We start from the raw sequence: 21,345 nt of genomic DNA on the forward strand, positions 1-21,345 counted from the left end.
CCTCTTATTTCTCTGTGGAGCAGCAATTGCATTGGCACATGAGAAGACAGGGAATGTTTTTCTAGCAGCAGCTAACAGGAACTCAATTGAGAGTAATTTTATTTGCCTTGAGCAGTGGCAGTGCTCCCTTTTATGAACAAACAAGTAAATATTTGCATGTGCTTCCTTTCTTTGGTAGCATTCGAAAGCAGAGGGACAGATAACATGGGATAATCCTAAAGAGCTTGAAGCATATATCAAGAAGCTTCAAATTGCAGCAGAACGGCTTGCTACTGAAAACAGAAAATTAAGGAAATGGCATACTAATTTCACAGAAAAGGTATATGGCTTGACTGGCATATATTAATTTGCTTTATTATTTCCTTCCACTTGATTGATGACCACATTTAGTATGTTTTGAATTCTTCTTGATAGGTTGTTGGCCTCATGAACATAGATCTGCTTCGGCAACAACAGCGCTGGAAAGATGGCTTGCAGGAACTCCGAGGGGTGTTTTCCAACCTTGAGTCACAGGCATGGTTGCATTGTTACTTAACTGCCAGTACTATTTAAGTAAAAATAAATGCACATGTATTTATAGGTGAATGTGCGGAACTGTTTGTACAAAATGTTTGTTAAAAGCTGTCAGTTCATCAAGAATATGGATACATTTGGAAATAGACTAGGTTCATTGTTGAGGATCCTGCTTGCTTTGCAACTCACTTACTGGCCTGAACCAAGGCATTATCACACATAACTTTCCTTACAGTTCCTGGGAAGATTCAAAAACTAGATAAGCCAGAGGGATTAGTTCAACTCTCTGCTGTACTGTAAGATATACCATAGATACCAAATCCTCTTAGTTGCCGGGATAATCTTTTTTTGAAAAGGAAGGTGGTTTCTAGGCAGTTTTCTGAGTCAATTAGTTCTCATGGTGAACGGCTTCTATGGTTAGGATTTCTTAACCGTTGACTGTGTTCTAATATTGTCAAATGATAGGGTTTCCTTGCACGTGACATGAAAGCATGGAGGCTGCACTGGAACCATCAATTGTATAAAGCTCTGGAGCATCAGTATCAAATGGGCTTGGAAGCACTCAATGAAAATTTACCAGAAATAAACATTGATCTAACTTACAAGTAAGTTTATTTCTTTCAGTTAGCAAAATCAACAACAATACGTACATTTCCATACCTACTAATATAGTAATATAGTAAACCTGGCTGGTCCATGGTATGTGATTCTAATTGCTAATGTATTTTAAAAAACATTTTTTCAGACAAGGAAGAATACAGTTTAAACCTCCTTTTGAAGAAGTACGAGCAAGATATTATAGAGAAATGAAGAGATTCATATCTATTCCAAACCAATTTAGGGGCGTGAGTGAAACTGATGAGGAGTGCATTTTTTCTGTCATGACTGAAAGAAATGCAAGTGGATTTCTCACCACTTTCAGTAAAGCGGAAGACTTGTTCCGAAGATTGGCAGAAGTTGCGGACCAATTTAAGGTGCAGAAATAGTTGCATTTGCTTCAAGGGCTTTTAAACATGGGCTTAGAAGCAGCTTAACCTTCATTTATATTCCATTCTGCTTAGTCAAGCACCTGAGTGCTTCTTCACTTCATGTTGCAATCACATTTGTTGCAGGTCATGTATTTATATTGCTTACAATAAACATGTAAGGTATATAGATTAGAAATGCGTCTCTTAAGGGCATGCACTAGAGTGTGCTGATTGGCTGTGTCTTCCTAGCACATGGCTGCTGCATGCTAATTGCTGTACATCTGCTATTTGCTTGAACTTACTTACTCAAATATACAGTGGTACCTCGGGTTATGTACTTAATTCATTCTGGAGGTCCGTTCTTAACCTGAAACTGTTCTTAACCTGAAGCAGCACTTTAGCTAATGGGGCCTTCCGCTGCTGCCGCGCTGCCAGAGCACAATTTTTGTTCTCATCCTGAAGCAAAGTTCTTAACCCGAGGTACTATTTCTGGGTTAGTGGAGTCTGTAACCTGAAGCGTATATAACCTGAAGCGTATGTAACCCGAGGTACCACTGTAAGTTCCACTAAGATCATTGGGAGTTATTTGTAAATTTGCTTAGAACTGCAGCCTTTTGTTCTATATATCAAATATGAAATATAATTGCTGTTCAAATTTTATGATTATTAGAGATGGATTGTCCATAAATAATCAACAAATGTTTAGTAGGAGGTTCTTAAGTGTGGCTAGGACATGCTAACCAGTAGGATTTGGCTGAAGCAGTGCAAATATGGTGTATAAAGGAACTTCTGTTACGAGCTTCAATCCCACAAGGCACTTAATTAGAATGTCAGCACTTGTGAACTAGAGTTCTTTCAGAATTTTCTTTTGGATTAGCTGTCTGACCTTAAGTGTAGAGTTTTGGAGGAGGAATTTGAAAAGAAGCTGTGGGAATGTGGACATCGTTGCATGACCAGCTGCTTAAGAAACAGCTGGAACATGTCACTCTCAGCTATTGTGTTTAAAATGATTAATTCACCAGAAGTGGCTTTAAGGGCCAGGTATACACTGTGTGTGTAGACAGGCTGTAAGATTTCTGAAATGTCCAGATAGATGGTAGGACAGTGATCTGAGACTCGCAAACACAGAGGCCTTTGGAGTCCCGCAGTTCCTTCTCATTTTTTGGCCTCATGAAAGCGTGGCCATTTAAATAAACAGTGTACCTCCTCTATCTAGCATGAGATGCCATCATGGACAGTGAAACTGCAGGGAGTGTATACCTACAGTTTCTGGTATGAAAAGATGGGATTGTGCTTTGATTTATGATGTCAAGGGTTCATGTAGGTAAGAACCGACTTCATCAGAGTCATTTGAGTCATGCTTTGTTTGCCTGTTTAGAAAATTAGCATTTTGTTTTAAAAAAATATGTTGAGTATTTTACACAAAGGACCTTTCATTTTCTCTATTATAAAAATATGGATGCTACGGCAAAGGAGTGGGTTATAATTGGACAAGTAGATATGGAAGCTCTGGTGGAGAATCATCTTTTCAATGAACAGGACTGGGAAAAAAATTTCAAAGCCCTAAAAGTGCGAGGAAAAGAAGTGGAGCGCCTTCCAAGGTATTGTACCCTGGAAGAACTATAAATGAGTAATAAGTTCCTGCATGTGTTAGTTTTGATAGCATGGACTGTATGAGAAAATTCATTTTATGCCTGAGTAATCTGTCAGTGGAAATTGGGAGGTGGGGGAATCTCATTTGGGGTAATTTTTAGTGTGAGTGGACATGGAACAGATCAAAGTTATTAGGCATACTCATGCAAGTAAGTACTTATTGAGATAATTTAGTCACAGGATGTTTAGGGCTATAGTGATTAAAACCAGAATCTTGAACTGAGTCTCATGATAAATTGAAAATCAGAGAAGCTAGTGCCAGATCAGTCTAGTCAAAACCTCTCTAAAGAGAGTTAAGCCACAATTTGAATGATTGGAGTGTCTGATGTAGAGCAATGTGGGGCAGCCTTCTGGTGTGCCAAAAAGCTGAACAACTTGGGGATACATATGAATGTTATCAGCACTCATTCCCCTGAATTTGAATTTGCATGCTCTGTGCTCCTTTGCCCTGCATGCATGAGAAGAGCTTTCAAATAAACTAGTTTCTTCTTATAGTCAAATTTGAGAGACTTTAGTTTTTTCTAATTGTGGTTAATTAATGAACCAAACTATTAAACCACAAACAGGTTTATTTATTCATATGCAATGTGAGAAGCTTTCAGTAATCTCGACTTGAATGTGAAAGAGATGATGGAGGTGTGGGAGAAGAGTCAAAGGTTTGTTCAGGCTCATGTTTATAATGACAGCCCATGGTTTGTTGTTACAAATGGACCATATTTCAAATCTGTACAGTTTAAAGTTTATTTTAAACTCTGTATTCTATATTATTCTATAATTGGTTTTCTTAATTCTTGAAGCACTGTGAAGGTAGATTGCATAATAGTGAATTGCAACCCTGTGAAGTCTATGATTGATGATCTTATCCAGAAGTTGTATGATGTTCTCGTGATGTCTTTGAGAAAGTCCATACAAGGTAATGCTCAAAAGAGAGAAACGTTCTTGCTAAAGTCTTAGAAAATAGCAGTAAATTGTTCACTCCTGCTCCCTCTGTGAAAAACAGTTACCTTACATAGCATTATTTTAAATATCAGCTATGTTGTGATATATAGTGACTCTGGTGGGCGTGCTGGCCTGGCTTTTGAAAAGTAACATTTGTGCACTTGGTTGCATCATCCATAATAACCTTTCATAATAAGAGCGATGATTTTGTATATTAAACAGTCTTATCCCACATCCATCTTTTGCTGCTCAGTAAGTAATATTAACTGCAGTGGGACTAAGCATTCTTAAGTGATATTTCACCAATTAAACTGTTTTGGGTTGTACTGTTATTAAGGGCTGTGCATTATGTCTAGTTACAGCCCCAATTTTTAAAAACTGTTAAAGTCCAGTATGATGCTTTTGTTCGGTTGCTTATGCTGTTTTCCTTGTGGGAGGAAAGAAAGAAAAGACTTTCCCCTGCTGTACCATTTGTGTTGTGTTAAACCAAAACTTTTGTTTTCTATTTTCCTTTGTTTAGGTCATCTACATGATATTTCTTCATTTCTCAATGATGCCATGAAAACCTTGATAGCAAGGCCCCAAACTGTAGATGAAATAACAGAAGATAATTTAAAATATAAAAACCTAAAAGACAAAAAAGAAGAGGTAATTTTTTTCTGTACTACCAAGTCTCCCCTGCACAGAGGGGGTCGTTGTAGGATACAACAGACCCTCTCTTGGCATTGCATATGGGCATTCAACATGCCAAGTGGTCATGGTGAATGGGAGACCTTTCATATCCCTGTACAGTTCTCCTTGCTCTGCTTGGTCAAGGATGCAAACATCAGGCTCTTGTTCCCTGACCAAATGGAGGTGCCTGGCCAGGTAGGGGATATGGGAGGTGATTACAGGTCTATTGCCCTTTGAGTGAATGAGTATCTCAGGTGGGGTGAGCGCCATCTAGTGTTTGCAGGCAGGATTTCAGTCGAATAAGAGATTTCTGCTGTCACCTGGCCAGCCCCTACCAGTTTTTACTTCTGCCTTCATGCTGAGAGTTTTTTCTGTGCTTGTTTGTGGTTTAAAAAGAGTTGTGTTTTCTCAGTGTCATTTGTGTGGGGAGTGGGACTGCTGGGTGTGCCTGGGCCTGTTTTCTGAGGGCCACTCCATTGATTTCATTGTGTGGTTTGACTTAACAGCACCCTTTTTTCTGGTGGAACTTAGGCCAGATCACCAGACCATGTTACCAAGCTGAATTGGTTTAGCACCTAGTGTAAAGCACACCCCTACCACCATTCCTGTCCCTTTCCCATCACTCGCTTGGAGCCTTCGCCTTTTCAGGACCTACACTGACCTGAGATCCACCAGGATCAGCTAACTGGTGCCCTGTTCAGCTAGAGTGAGAGACTTAAGCTGCCATATCTGTGTGTGAATGACAATTGTACCCAAAGTCTTGCTCAATGTAAAGAAAAATAAAGAAACTTGGAAAACTGTTGGGGGCAATTTATTGCAGTTTGAATAAATCTAAAACAAAGGTTAATGTTGTAGCATTTACTGGCATAAACAAATGCGGTGGCATTGACAATTTTACTAATTAAAAAACCTCTTTGTTTAGATCTTCCGTCTCTTTCAAGATGCAGAAGGTAAAAACAAACTTCTGCGAACTGTGGCTGGTGGGGGCATTGAAACAATTGGCAACCTGAGAGCTACGTGGGATAAATTTGAATTAATGATGGAAAGTCACCAGCTTATGATAAGAGAGCAGGTAATTTAGGGTGAATTGTAAACGTTCCCCCCTTTGACTTACTTTTTTCAGTTGTGCATGAACATCTTTTGATTCTGTCAGGTGATTCTGTAGGGATGGGACCGTTTTTCAGCTTGAGGGCAGTATTTCCTTGAGGGCAACTTTCCGGGGCCACATGCCAATAGTGGGCAGGGACTGGAGGCAAGAGTGGGGAGAGCAACACGTGTAAATTTTACCTGTGTACATTAGACTATTTCCTGCACACCCCCCCCTCTAGTCTTCATCAAGCAAGAGTTGTTAACAGAATAGCCTGCTGGATAAGGCCATCTAGTCCATAGCTGTCAACGTTTCCCTTTTTTAAAGGGAAATTCCCTTATTCCTCATAAGAAAAGGGAAAAGTTGACAGCTATGATCTAGTCTAGCATCCTGTTTTCACAGTAGCCAACCAGATGTCTGTGGGAAGCCAGCAAACTGGGCATGAGCACAACAGTGTTTTTCCTACCTGTGCTTCCCTGCAACTGGTATAACATTCAAGGACACGTTCAAGCCAGGCAAAAGTGCTCTGCATGTGAAGCAGAGCTGTAGAGAGAGTTGCAAGGGCCAGATAGAGAGGCCTGGAGGTCTGTATTTGGTCCTCAGGCTTCAGTTCCCGACCCCTCTGACAGTGTAACTTTGGTTTAGAGGGCCATAATGCTTTGGCCAGTACAGTGGTACCTTAGTTGTCAAACTTAATCCATTCCGGGAGTCCGTTTGACTCCCAGAACTGTTCGAAAACCAAGGCGTGGCTTCCGATTGAGTGCAGGAAGCTCCTGCAGCCAATTGGAAGCCACAGAAGCCGTGTCGGATGTTCGGCTTCCAAAAAACGTTCGCAAACTGGAACACTTACTTCTGGGTTTGCGGCGTTTGGGAGCCAATTTGTTCGGGAGCCAAGCCATTCCACAACCAAGGTACCACTGTAGAGTGTTCTGGACAGCTCAACATGTTTTGCAACAGGATTTTGGAGCAAGGACAGCTGAATAGAGGAAGTGTGGAGGGAATGTTGTTTGGGACCACCCTGCAAATGTTTACATGGCAAAAAAATATGTCCAGAGGTTTACTTTACATCAGACAATCTAAAAATATTATTAATAAAAGCCTATAGTTGTGAACACAGATGCTTCAATAACATATTCTTTGAGGACCACTTGACCCACTGCACAGCACCAAATGTGATTTTGCCACCAAATCCACATTTTACTGTCGTGAGTTGGCTCTGTGACAAGTGTATCTACATAATTCCTTTTCTATGAAATATAAAATATGGCAATGCTAGTTTGAATAATAGCTACTCTAATATGTCTGTAATGCACTATTAGGCAGACTGATAGCATCTGTCTGCTTTTAGTATAAGCTTTCCAAGGAAAGTAGTAAGATTTTCATTTTAAACCTCACTCTTTGTTCTTTAGATTGAAGTGATGAAAAGTAATGTGATGTCACGTATTCATACATACTTTCAAGAGCTGGAGAAGTTTAAAGCTCGCTGGGACCAGTTAAAACCCAAGGATGATGTAATTGAAACAGGTCATCATGATTTGCTGCAGAAGAGTGCTGAGACCATAAAAGAAAAGAAAATTGAGTTTGATGAACTTGAGAACACAAAACAAAAGTTAATGTATGTTTATTTCTCCATATGCATGAATATATGTATTACCCTATAAGTGGTGTCCAGGACAGGTGAGGGGGTGGTGGGGTTTGTGATTTGTATTTGTTATTATGCATTTTGTGTTTTTTATCTTGTATTTTTATGTTGTGAACCGTCCTGAGATCTACCGATGAAGATTTTAATAAATATAAACAAATAATAAATAAAATAATAAAGTCTTGTAAATAGAATTTTTGAAAGCAAGCTAGACAATAATGAGCAGAATATAACCATGTATAAAGTGTCATTTCCTGAAATTGTCAATTCTGGGTCTTATAATGCTTAAATAGCAAGGCAATATATGTAGTAATTATAATTTTGGAATGGAAAGATCCTGAATTTTCTTTAGCTTTGCGTAAAAGATATCTTGTGAATGCAAACATCCACATTAGTAGAACCCTATATAGTTCACCTGGCCAGGATACTATTGTTGCCTAGAGAACTTTAGTTATGTAATAAGAATAAAATGGCCCAGTTAATGGTTTGAGAGCAGCTGATATTTCAGCATTGTTGAAGCCATGTGGCTGGAAGCCCCATTTAGCCCAGTCTGAGCTCTTTAAGGGAAGAGGGGGATATAAAATTTTATCTGGGATACAATTTTAACATTGCCATGTTCTTTTCCTTCAGCAATGACTGCTGTCACTTTGAGTTAGAAGAGCCTGATTTCTCTTTAGCCGATGAAATACGCAGAGACATTGAGAGCTGTGCAGAAATTTGGGCATTATATGAACAATTCCAAGAAGGTTTTCAAGAAAAAGCCAATGAAGACTGGATTACATTCAGGTCTGTCTTTCTTCTGAACTGCTGGCATTCCTTGGTTATAACAGTAGTTGACCCATTGTGAACTTTCTTTGACATGTGTTCCATTGCAGAAGCAAGACCTACTTGTTTGAAGAATTCTTACTGAGCTGGCATGACAAACTGAGAAAGATTGAGGAACACACTATAATGACTGTGAAGTTGCAGAAAGAAGTTGACACATACAAAGTAAGGTGCTGAATTTAAAAGGGGAAGAAAGCAAAAAGGATGTATTGGAATACTTTGTACCAAATTTATAAGAGGTGTTTTTATATATAAATGTATATGTGTTTATGGAGGGTTAAATTCAATAGTTGTGCAAGAAGAAAGCATCTCATATTAATTAATTAATTTTTAACCCACCCTTTCTTGCAAAAGGAGCCCAGGAAGATAAGGAATTGTTCTGTCATGTAGAAAGTTAGATAAATTTTGAGCTTCCTTCCAGATTTTAATAATGCTTTGCATGCATATAACTGTTAAGTATTCAGAAGAATAATCTAGTTGTCTGAATGTAACAAGGTTATATTAAAACGAGGTAGACTCATACATATACCTTTCTTTATTTATTGCCAAAGATGACACTTCCTGTCTTGAAATACGTTAGAGGAGAACATCTGTCGCCAGATCATTGGCTGGACCTCTTTCGTATTCTTGGTCTTCCCAAGGGTACTAGTCTAGAGAACTTGGTGTTTGGAGACCTTCTAAAAGTGGCTGATGTCATCGTGGAGAAAGCAGCAGAACTGAAGGCAAGAATTACTTTTCAAAGTTGTACTGAGAAGCAGAAAATTATATGGAGCAGTTACTTGGCTATTAAAACATTTTTGTAGTTTCCATTCTTCTGTGGTGCTGAATGGTGGGCATGTGGATCAAGGTTGCCCTCTAGTGTCCAAAGCTGGGAAACACAATTCATTCTCAGGGGGTCACTCTCTGGATCAGAGGGATGTGCTGTGGTCTAAACCACTGAGCCTCTTGGCCTTGCCGGTCAGAAGGTCGGTGGTTTGAATCCCTGCACCAGGGTGAGCTCCCATTGCTCTGTCCCAGGTCCTGCCAACCTAGCAGTTCGAAAGCATGCCAGTGCACGTAGATAAGTTGGTACTGCTGCGGCAGCAAGGTAAACAGCCACATGACCTAGAAAGCTGTCTGTGGACAAACGCCGGCTCCCTCAGCCTGAATGCGAAATGAGCGCCGCAACCCCATAGTCGCCTTTGACTGGACTTAACCATCCAGCGGTCCTTAACCTTTACCTTACCTTACTCTCTGGCTCATAGAATCATAGAATTGTAGAGATGGAAGGGATCCCGAGCCTCATTTAGTTCAAACCCCTTGCAATGCAGGAATCTCAACTAAAGCACCTATGACAAATGGCCATCCAAAGGCAGACCATTAGTCCATCTAGCTCAGCAATTTCCTGTCTTTTGCCTGAAGCAGGGGTGTGTGTATGTGTGTGTGTGTGTGTGTGTGTGTGTGTGTGTACACACACTCCTATTTTGTGGCCCTGTTTTTCTAGTTGTGTGAGTGTGTGAGTGACTGCTGCCTGGAGAATGAGCAGCAGGTTTCAGATTCCTTTAGATCATTTCCTGACTCCTAAGTTAGTGGAAGGAGAGTGGAGTGATAGAATTATTTCTATTCTATTCTATTCTATTCTATTCTATTCTATTCTATTCTATTTATACCCCGCCCTCCCCGGCCAGAGCTGGGCTCAGGGCGGCTAACACCAGTAAAATTACAATAAAAACATAATGGGGAAAAAACAATTTAAAATACAGGTTAAAAATACAATTTAAAATGCAGCCTCATTTTAATAATAGCCCATAGATCAAAACCATAAGGGGAGGGAAACATAAGGGTCAGACTGAGTCCAAACTTTGCAGGCCCTGTGGAAAGATGCCAAGTCCCGCAGGGCCCTAGTCTCTTGTGACAGAGTGTTCCACCAAGTTGGGGCCAGTACTGAAAAGGCCCTGGCCCTAGTTGAGCCCAATCTAACCACCTTGCGACTTGGGACCTCCAAAATGTTGTCATTTGTGGACCTTAAGGTCCTTCGCGGGGCATAACAGGAGAGGTGGTCCCGTAGGCACGTGGGTCCTAGGCCGCATAGAACAGAAGTGGAGGAGCGTGTTTCTCCCAGGTTGTTACAGGAGGCTCACTGTGTGAACATAAGTAGATCCTGCTAGATCAGGCAAGTGGCCCATCTAGTTCAGATGCCTGCAGGAAGCATGCAAACAGGACTTCAGCGCAGCAGCATTCTGCTCATCTGTGATTCTCAGCAACTGGTATTCAGAGCCACATTGTGGATTCCATAAGATTCATGGGAGTGGCTGTTGTGTGAATGAAAAGGTGGCGTTTGTCATAGAACCTTTTATTTAGTTCCTTAAATCATCATTCACATGTGTACCAATATGTAGCTTGTTCCATAGTGTTTGATTTTGAAAAGATAATCTTGTATTGATTAACAAATTACAGTGGTAACTCGGGTTAAGTACTTAATTCGTTCTGGAGGTCCGTTCTTAACCTGAAACTGTTCTTAACCTGAAGCACCACTTTAGCTAATGGGGCCTCCTGCTGCCACCGCGCCGCCGGAGCATGATTTCTGTTCTCATCCTGAAGCAAAGTTCTTAACCCAAGGTAATATTTCTGGGTTAGCGGAGTCTGTAACCTGAAGTGTATGTAACCTGAAGCGTATGTAACCCGAGGTACCACTGTATATTTCATGACTTGTCATTTGTCTGAATCTCTTTTTGTTTTAAGTTTGGCTGTAGTAGATATGAGAGTCAAAACATTTGCTTGAATGTGATTTGTGTCTGAAAACAGGATTTGAACAGTCGGGCTCATGGCGAAGTTACAATCCGAGAAGCCCTGCGTGAGCTCGAGCTGTGGGGAATCGGAGCTGTCTTTTCATTGACAGATTATGAAGACAGCCAGAGCCGGATGATTAAATTGATAAAGGACTGGAAAGACATTGTCAACCAGGTTGGTGACAATCGTTGCCTCCTCCAGTCACTCAAGGACTCTCCATATTACAAAGGTTTTCAAGATAAAGTTTTTGTTTGGGAGAAGAAACTTGCTGAGCTGGATGAGTATCTTCAAAATTTAAATCAAATTCAGAGGAAGTGGGTCTATCTGGAACCCATTTTTGGGCGTGGAGCTTTACCTCGTGAGCAAGCCCGATTCAACAGAGTCGATGAAGACTTCAGGTCAGTTTTATGCTGCACAATGTCTTTCAATCCAAATATCTTAAAACATTCTTCAGAATGAAACAATGCAAAAAAGTATGCAAAGCTTATTTTAATCTCATGCGTTTTCATACCCAGGAACAGAATTAATAGTTTTATAACATGGATACAACTGCAGCAATAATTTAGGAATTAATCTATGATTTTTCACATTATAATGACATATTTTTACACCCCCACCCCTGTTCTTTTAAAAGATCAATATTGTTAGATATCAAGCTTGACAACCGCATAACATCCTTGAATGCTCGAGCAGGAATAAGAAATGCCTTGATCACTATTCTTGACCAGCTTCAGAGATGTCAGAAATCCTTAAATGAATTCTTGGAGGTAAACATTTCTAATCTAATAGTGAGCTGACATAGATGGAGTCAGAATAGGGTCACTGAGAAACACGAAAGAATGTGTTGGTGCATCCCAAGGATTGTAGAAGTAGGGAAAAATAGAAGCAACCTAAAAGGGCAAAAACAAAAACGAAAGACCCAAACAGCCCAGTGAGGATTGAGCAATCCTAGTTGCTACAGGCTGGTGAATGTCGTGGGCAGGGGGGCATGCAGAAAAGCAGGCAGCACAGAATGGCCTCTGGTTCTATTAGATATATATTACTTAAAAATAAATTGTTTGGGGTATTTTATTAACATAAACTCCTGTCAGTGTAGGAGAGGCAATTGCCTTATCAAATAAATGCAGCATATAACAAGCAGAGAGGTGCTTGCAGCAATCTATAAGAATGGGTGGGCTGTTTGGCCAGCATACCTTGGTACATGGATAGCAAAGTTAAAAGTACAGAGCTATGCCTATTTTCATTTGTAAGAAAGTGCGGAATATGATATTAGCATAATCAGAATGAATTCATCTATTTTGAAATAGGAAAAGCGCTCTGCATTTCCTAGATTCTATTTTATTGGGGACGATGATCTTCTAGAAATCTTGGGACAGTCTACCAATCCTTTAGTTATTCAATCTCACCTGAAGAAGCTTTTTGCTGGTAAGTTGAGTCGTTTCATTGCTTCAGGATGCCACATGGGAAACAATTCATTCATAAAACAATGTTGTGTGCAAGGGTTTACAAACCTGCATATATCTAGGAGCAGCTGGCAGTCAGTTCTTAGTTTCCTGGCAATAGAAGCCTTCAAAGCACCTTTAGTTACAATCATCTTCACTTTCAAATAATAAAAAAGAGTTCCTTTTTAGCATTTGATATGGAAAAATTGGAAAATACTTCAAGTATAACACCTGAGCCACAGAAGGCTGATGAAAATCTTTCTTCAGAAGTCTTGCTTTTAAAAAATAATAATTGTCTTGTCATTTATGCATGCATGCATATAACAATGATGAACCTTTTAATAAAATTGTGTCATTAATTACGAACACATTTATTTAGACACTGAATCCTCTCTTATGAAACATAGTACTGTAGTATAAAAGCTTTATTGTAATCTAATAACATGGAGTAGATTATACTTCATTAACTGAATATTATGCTGTTAATTAACAGGAATTCACAGTGTGAGCTTTGATGAGGACTTTAAAAACATTCTTGCAATGAAATCTTTAGAAGGCGAAGTTGTACCTTTAAAAAATAAAATCCTCCTATCAAATGATGTTGAGGTGAGAAAATAGACTCCAAACATAATAATAACACAAGCTGGGAGAAGTAAGTGTGATTTGTGATGTTTCCTTTTATGTTATTTGCTAGGTTTGGCTAAACAAGCTTTCTTCAGTGATGAAAGAAACACTGAAACAATTACTGTGTGACTGCGTAACTGCTGGGAAAAGAACTCAGGGTTCAATTGATCCATCACTTTTCCCCTCACAGGTAGTTTTTCTTCCTTCTTTTGCAATATGGTAGTTATTAAAATTGTTTAAGGAGAGACTGCATTTGGAGGAATATCTGACTTGAAAAGAAATAATATTTTTGTGCACTTTGAATTAAAGCTGAGGTTAACAGATAGTTGTATTGGATTTTATTCATTTATCTTTAAAGGTTAGGCACAGTTTTGGTACTGGTAAAGGTGGGAACACCTTTGTTTGTTTGTTGGAATGCTGTATTTTTAAGAAGCCCAATAGTAACTGAAGCTTCATCTGGGCTGGCTTTAAATAATATTTAATGGAAACCTAAAAGTTAAGGGCATGACCATAAACTTACTGCATTGCTACCTTCTGTTCCCAGAACCCCAGCAGACCCCAGGCAGGATTGAAGTCTCTTGGTTTTTGCAAACAACTCCCAGTGCTTCTGTGAATGGTGCAGTGAGCTACAACAGCTTGCAGCCAAGAGCTGCCTGTTTGAGTCACTCTACTCCAGGCTGAATGGTGGGTGACTCTTACCAGTCACTTATGGTGCCTGTAGCCTGTAGCTGTTGCATAGAAGCTCAATCTGAACCTCCAGATTATTACTGTCTTCAAACAAATAATCATAACCCTTTATTTCCATACATTTTTAAAAAAATGACTTAGTCCCCTTTAGCTGGAACTAAGCCCCATTGAACTCAGTGCAATTTGCTTCTTAAAAAAACCATACATTAGATGGTTAACCAGCTACTTGAAGAGCTCTTTGCTTATTAGTATGTTTTAGCAGAGGAGTAGTGTGGGTTTGAAGTTTGCTTAACACTGAATGAAGTGCTAAGATTTGTTGAAGCATCTGTCACTGAATACATATAAATCCATTCTTGCTTATGAATATTGTTTTCCCAATAGATTATTTGTTTAGCTGAACAAATTCAGTTCACAGAAGATGTTGAATGTGCAATCAAAGAAGGTAATTTGCAACAGTTAGAATTAGAACTGATGGCTAAATTGGAGCATTACACCAGCATAGACACTAATACAGAAGATTCAGGCAATACAGGTATGAAAGAGGATTGCAATGGCTTTTTCCCCCAGGCTTGAAATTATTTTCTCATAACTGAAACACACTTGCTGTTAATAATTATATTAAAATTTTTATCCCCTTAATTGTACAATCGGAATGACGGCTGTAATTTTGTATGGTTGTACCCATTTTGACTGTAATTCAGAATTGTTTTCTATGTGATTAATGCGTAGTATTTCATTTTGACTGCTCTATATTGCAAAGGTATCACAGTGGCTTCCAAAATAGTATAAAACAATATATTAGAGAGAGAAATTACAATCGAACAATTAACATTATCAATGAATTGCCATATATCATCAGTGAACTATGGAACCATCACAGGTCAGCACATCCTAACATTTTGATTCACCTAGAACACCCAGAAAGACCCCCTCTCCTGACTTCAAAGTCCAGGTCGGGGGATGTAGGATTCCTTGTGCATGTAAGGTGTCCTCAGGTGGTACTTACGCTTCCCCAAGGGAAACATTTTGTCCTAAAAGGGAAAGTTGGTGATGGGGTGGTAGTTCTCAGTTCATAGGTGTACTACTACCTCATCTGTTTATCACAACCAATAATTTTAGGTTAAAAATAATGGATATGACATCTGGGCATCTGCTGGGTGAGAGGTTTGATCCTCTAATCCATTTGAAGTAGACGTTCCAATGCTAACTGTAATGTAAACCATTTAATGTACAGTGGTACCTCGGGTTAAGTACTTAATTCGTTCCGGAGGTCCGTTCTTAACCTGAAACTGTTCTTAACCTGAAGCACCACTTTAGCTAATGGGGCCTCCTGCTGCCGCCGCGCAATTTCTGTTCTCATCCTGAAGCAAAGTACTTAACCTGAGGTACTATTTCTGGGTTAGCAGAGTCTGTAACCTGAAGTGTATGTAACCTGAAGCGTATGTAACCCGAGGTACCACTGTATACCATAAGAGTAGCTGGGGAAACCCAGCCAGATGAGCGAGGTATAAATAATTATTAAAAATTAATACTATAAGATAAGCCACTTGGCAAGCTGCTTCTAAATTCAGATCCTAAAAAAATTACATCTTCTGTTAAATAGTTACATTGTATTTTTTTTTAATGATATTTATTAGAAGTTTCAAAAATTACAGAGAAAGAAAAAAGAAGAAAGCAACAACAACAAAAGAAAATTTTCAAAGCATATATAACAATACTTAAAAGGGGGGGGACATAAAAATCAATACAACAATAACAATAAAAACACAATATTCCATATCTTTATCTTTCATTAACTTGTTTCATCGACCTCCTCACACCTCCCTTTTGGATTCTAGTTTAGTTATTTATTTCAGCAAATTCTTTCCATCCTCTCTTTTTTTTAAATAGTTTGTCTTAACAGTCTAACCTATTAATTAACTCAGCAAATCCTTTCCATCTTTCACTATATTCTGTCATTCAGTTTACCTTAGTTTATTTTAACCTTATCTTCCCAAAAATACCTTAAGACTTAAAACTTAATATTTATTTATACATAATTCCTTATAACATTTCTGCTAAAGCCAAATATTTTCATTCCAACATTTTTCCTAATACTCATTAATTTTACACTAATTCGCAAAATAAATTTTTAAAAAGTTTTCTTCCAATCTTCCTCCAGCGTCTTTTCTTCCTGGTCTCGGGTTATGTCAGTCCTTACTGTCCATTCCATCTAGTCCATCAACCTGGTAATCTTATATCCGAGGCTCTTAAGTCTTTTCCATGTCCCTTCTGCAGGTCTTCTTCTTGTTTGTACTTGCACTTTACCTTGTCTCTTGTAGATCTCTTTCTTAATTTCTTTCCTTTCTCATTGAGGAGTAGGTCTCAGGGATGTTCCAACTCAAAAATATCTCCATCTCTCCTCAGCAGATCGGCCAATTCCCCACAGTCCCATTCCCCACAGTCAACAGTGTAGTCCAGAAAATATTTAAAAGCATGTTTCAAAGTCCTTCCAAACTTAAGGGGCCCCCACAACTCCAGACCCCCCCTGGCCCACTTCAAATTCAGCCTTCAACAACAATAACTTATGCTCCTGTAGGGCCTCGGGCCTCTCCATTTGTGTTACTTGAGGTTCAACAGCAGCCTCCTCCATTATCTTCTGCGTTTGCACTTGCTCTATCAAAACAGATTCCTGAGTTGGCTCCTGGATGGTTTCTGTATACATATTCACTGTTTGTCCAAAGTTTCTGACTGCAACAGTCATCAAATCCATCTTCTCATGCATCTGCTCCAACAAAGCACTTGTCTTGCAAAAAGCAAGCACCAAAACTTCTTCCAAACACATTTTTGTTCAAGGTCACAGTCTGGTCCCACGATCCTAATCTCCACAGCTGTAAAATCCCCAGAACGACTCCAGCAACAATTTAACAAGCTCCCTCTAGAGGAGGCAATTTCTATTTGTATCCATCTTTTAAAAGCAGATCCAACAAAGAAAAATTACTTTCATTTTTCAGATTTTTTGTTTCTTTTAAATGCAAAAGGCAACATTGGAATCAATTTGTTTCTCTTCTTCAACTAACTGTCAAAAGATGTTCCATTCACAGTCAATGAACTTCACCAAAAATCTCCGTCTCTGACACCCCGTTCCCAGGTTTGAGACGGTGGAAATTTATCTTTCTTTACTCTCTCTCCTGCAGGCTTGAACAGTCAAATTTCCCCTCTTTACTCCTGCTTCCAAGAGGGGTTTAGATGATCAAAACAGGAGGAATTAAAAACCTTTATGTACAACTTTCCAGACATTGGCTTGCACGATTTTTGCTTCAGACTATTTACAAAAGCGGAAGACGGACTTCCTATTTAGGACCTTCCTGCTGAATGCCAAATTAAAGTGTTTCTTAGCCCAATTTTCCGTTCTACTCACGGGTACTTGTTTAGAGTCCAATTGTCCCCAGGAAAAAGTCAGCGCTCTCCGGCAACAGCTGTGCGGCTTCACTCCGTAAAAATAGTGGTCTATTCAAAACACCGCGCCGCTCACCCCACATCGCTTCAGGTCCCCAAAAAAGGGGTTTCCTTGCGTGTAGGGGGGGCGCTCCTGGTGTCAGCCGAATCCCAGGTTCCCAGGCTTCCTCCAGTGTGGTGTAGTGGTTAAGAGCAGTAGATTCGTAATCTGGGGAACCGGGTTCGCGTCTCCGCTCCTCCACATGCAGCTGCTGGGTGACCTTGGGCCAGTCACACTTCTTTGAAGTCTCTCAGCCCCACTCACCTCACAGAGTGTTTGTTGTGGGGGAGGAAGGAAAAGGAGAATGTTAGCCGCTTTGAGACTCCTTCGGGTAGTGATAAAGCGGGATATCAAATCCAAACTCTTCTTCTTCTTCCTCCGCCTGGGATTTTTAAAGAGTCTCTGCCTTCGCCGCGGCGGCAAGACCCAATTTTCGCGGAGCGGGTTCCTCTGGATCAGAGGAATTCCGCCATTGCCGATGGCGCTAACCCGGAAGTCCAATAGTTACATTGTATACAATGGGTGACACTTTCCCTCCTTTTGTTACATTTTATTTGTAAGCGTTAATGAGAAGCTTATGATTGGATAAAGCAAGATAAAGAAGAGGCTGATATAATTGCTTTTAAACTTTTAATGGTCTGCTTAATGGTCTCCTGGAAATAATATTATTTATCTTCAGAATCTGGGATCCTTGAGCTGAAGCTTAAAGCTCTTATTCTTGATGTTATTCATAACATTGATACTGTGCGGCAGCTAAATGAAGCCCAGGTGCAGAGCAATGATGACTGGGCCTGGAAGAAGCAACTCAGGTTTTATCTAAAGAATCAAAGATGCTACATTCAAATGGTGGATGCTGAACTCGAGTACACTTATGAGTATCAGGTACTGTTCTCATTTCAGTTTCAAAATTTATTGCAGGAATCTCCTAATCATGCATTTTTCTTGCATTCAGAAATACTACTGCTTTCCCCATCCCTCCTTCATAGCACATTCCATATTATTTAAGGGGAGCAAAAACTATAGTCATCCTTGCTCACTAGCTGAAGTGCTTGAAACATTTCTTGACTCCTGTATCCCAGAATGAATGGATAATTATTTTCATTTGTGTTTGCTCTTGATAACATGGTCCCCATCAACTGTAATAGCCATTTTTGTTTACCTTTTTTAATAATCAACTGTTCAGCCGTATGACATACATAAGGTACCTCTTTCACTTCATGGTGTGCTTCCTTCCTTCCATGGCAAGCTAACAGATTTGTGGGCGACTTCAGGAAATATAGACTTATGCACATTTGTATGGTTTCCCTCATATTTGACATTTGAGATTATTACTTATTTGGAGTTTGCAGTTCTGTTGTCTATTTTACATCTGTGCGATTGAGCTAGGATTGTAAATTTGATCTTATTGTGCTGGGTGATAAGATATGTTTCTTTATGTCATTAGGGTAATTTGCCAAAGCTTGTTTACACGCCATTAACTGATAAGTGTTACCTCACACTTACCCAAGCTATGAAGATGGGCCTCGGAGGGAATCCTTATGGTCCAGCAGGAACTGGCAAGACAGAATCTGTAAAGGCTCTGGGAGGACTGCTTGGAAGACAAGTTTTAGTTTTTAATTGTGATGAGGTGAGACAGCATATTCAATTCCAAGTCCTCGTTTTGGCTTTTATAAGCTACTGCTGCTTTATTTTTGATGCTATATTTTTGCAAGTCCCTTTTGAAGTCAGGTTGTGAAAAGCAAAGTAAAATTATCCTGAATTAACAATAATTTATAATGTTACTCTATTAATAAATACAACAATGTTCAGACAGTATTTGCCCCTGCCGCAGACCTCTGCGTGTGACAAAATCAAGAGTGGGTCTTGGGCTCTCATGTTTCCTTTTGCTCCCCCAGTGCCATCTGTGATTCCTTGTAAGCATGTGAAAGATAAACACAGAGCCTATGTTTAAATTAAGGCAGAATCTCCTAGTTTATGTGCTATCTTGCAGTAACAGGAGTGAAGTAGGAAGTATGCAAAACTAAGACCTGTGTGCGAACTAGTCCCCCCATGCATGAGGAGTGGGAGAGGGAAGCAATGTCTGAATAGGCCCTAATGTATTTTTCAAATACCATTACTCCCCCCTTCAATACATTTATTAAAACTTTTCAAATAGGAAATTGAATACTGAAGGTTCCATATCTTAACTAACATTCTTATTTCAAGGGCATTGATGTGAAATCTATGGGGCGAATATTTGTTGGTTTAGTGAAATGTGGAGCCTGGGGCTGTTTTGATGAGTTCAACCGGCTGGAGGAAGCTGTTCTGTCTGCTGTATCTATGCAGATCCAGACAATTCAACATGCTTTAAAGAAACACCAACCTGTGTGTGAGTTACTTGGAAAGGAGGTAAAGTATGGTATTTTATCCTCTTTTACAACAGTTCTGCCATTTTCTTTATTTAGGGTTATGTACCTTGTCTGTTCCTGTACCTTTGCAGTGACACTCTAATCTGTAGGATCTTAATGAGTGAAAGAACCATCCTTGGACCCCATCTACTTTTTTCTTTCTTCTAAATTTCTTATGAAACCTTTTTTTTTTTTTTTTGCATGAGAAAAACTGTAAAGGTCAAAGAATTGTCCTAACTGTAAACTAGTATAATTCGAAGGATTTTAGTAATTAGAATTTTAGATGTCTAAAATGTATTTGTTTGGCACCAGTGGATCAGAACAACTGCTTCTTTAGTACAATGTCCTGTTTGAGTCAGTGGCTGTTGCTGGTGCTTCAAAGGAAGATGTGAAGAAATAGCTTCAGGGTAGAGTTGTTTCTTGCCGTTTCTGGCAAATGGGGAATGAGAATACATGGGGACTTTGCCAAATAGTCATTAGATACACAATTGTTTCATAAGTCCCTTATGAATGCATTTTTTAAATGTCAGGTTGAAATGGATCACAACTCTGGAATTTTTATCACAATGAATCCTGCTGGAAAGGGCTATGGAGGCAGACAGAAATTGCCCGACAATCTCAAACAACTTTTTAGACCCGTTGCTATGACTCGGCCTGATAATGAACTCATTGCAGAAGTGATTTTATATTCAGAAGGTTTCAAAGATGCAAAAACTCTGGGAAGAAAATTAGTGGATATTTTTAATTTAGCAAGGTAGGTGTTTTATTCTATCTACAGGCAGTCCATTTAGGAAATATAAACTTTGGCTCTTTGGGATGCATGCTAATTCTTTAATATCACCTCACATAGTACTTTGCTATTCCTGAATACTAAAAATCGTAGAGGGGGAAGTCATGGCTGTGAAGCATTCTTGTGTTCTTCTTTTGATCTAGTGTAGCATATTCATTAAGGGTAGGTGCTATGAGCTGGAAGACCCAGGTTCAAATGCCAGCCCATGCATCAATTTCCTGACTGGCTTTAGGGGAATTACTGACTTACATCTCCTTCCCCAATACAAGCATCGTAATACTGACTAACTTTATAGGGCAGAGGTGGGGGGCCTCTGTCAGAGGCTCCTGTTTGGCTCATGAGGCCGTCCTTTTGAAACCACACCTACCTGTCAATTAACTGATGTCACCTTGATGTCAGCTGATAGGTGGGATCAGCTCAGTTGAGCTGCATGTGGTAGTTCCCTGCTCATTGACTGATGTGGTGGTGTTAAATCCTGCTAGGTTTGCTGCTGATACTAGTTTCATTCAGGGAACTCCTCCACATAGCTCAACTCCACACCCATCAGGGGATAGGTAAAGGTAAAGGGACCCCTGACCATTAGGTCCAGTCGTGGCCAACTCTGGGGTTGTGGCGCTCATCTCGCTTTACTGGCCGAGGGAGCTGATGTGCAGCTTCTGGGTCATGTGGCCAGCATGACTAAGCCGCTTTTGGCAAAACCATTGCAGCGCACGGAAACGCCGTTTACCTTCCCGCCAGAGCGGTACCTATTTATCTACTTGCACTTCGTGCTTTCGAACTGCTAGGTTGGCAGGAACAGGGACTGAGCAACGGGAGCTCACCCCGTCGCGGGGATTCGAACCGCCGACCTTCTGATCAGCAAGTCCTAG

General features: G+C 39.8%; 1 protein-coding gene across 2 annotated transcripts in view; it reads left to right on the plus strand.

Moving 5' to 3' along the window:
* DYNC2H1 (dynein cytoplasmic 2 heavy chain 1) overlaps positions 1–21,345 on the plus strand; it is a 153,275-nt gene that overhangs the window by 17,550 nt on the left and 114,380 nt on the right. For both annotated transcript variants that reach the window (XM_079973223.1, XM_079973224.1), the window contains 22 exons: positions 179–319; positions 415–513; positions 979–1,118; positions 1,259–1,487; positions 2,955–3,082; positions 3,932–4,047; positions 4,594–4,721; positions 5,668–5,817; positions 7,242–7,447; positions 8,105–8,260; positions 8,350–8,464; positions 8,851–9,021; positions 11,084–11,466; positions 11,703–11,835; positions 12,376–12,493; positions 13,004–13,116; positions 13,205–13,324; positions 14,203–14,353; positions 17,979–18,181; positions 18,744–18,926; positions 19,505–19,687; positions 20,217–20,440. In XM_079973223.1, the coding sequence (XP_079829349.1) occupies positions 179–319; positions 415–513; positions 979–1,118; positions 1,259–1,487; positions 2,955–3,082; positions 3,932–4,047; positions 4,594–4,721; positions 5,668–5,817; positions 7,242–7,447; positions 8,105–8,260; positions 8,350–8,464; positions 8,851–9,021; positions 11,084–11,466; positions 11,703–11,835; positions 12,376–12,493; positions 13,004–13,116; positions 13,205–13,324; positions 14,203–14,353; positions 17,979–18,181; positions 18,744–18,926; positions 19,505–19,687; positions 20,217–20,440 (3,590 nt within the window). The remainder of the gene's footprint in view (positions 1–178; positions 320–414; positions 514–978; positions 1,119–1,258; positions 1,488–2,954; positions 3,083–3,931; positions 4,048–4,593; positions 4,722–5,667; positions 5,818–7,241; positions 7,448–8,104; positions 8,261–8,349; positions 8,465–8,850; positions 9,022–11,083; positions 11,467–11,702; positions 11,836–12,375; positions 12,494–13,003; positions 13,117–13,204; positions 13,325–14,202; positions 14,354–17,978; positions 18,182–18,743; positions 18,927–19,504; positions 19,688–20,216; positions 20,441–21,345) is intronic.

The sequence above is a fragment of the Podarcis cretensis genome, assembly GCF_951804945.1.
Source record: "Podarcis cretensis genome assembly, chromosome: 4".
In the NCBI taxonomy this organism is placed as follows: Eukaryota; Metazoa; Chordata; class Lepidosauria; order Squamata; family Lacertidae; genus Podarcis; species Podarcis cretensis.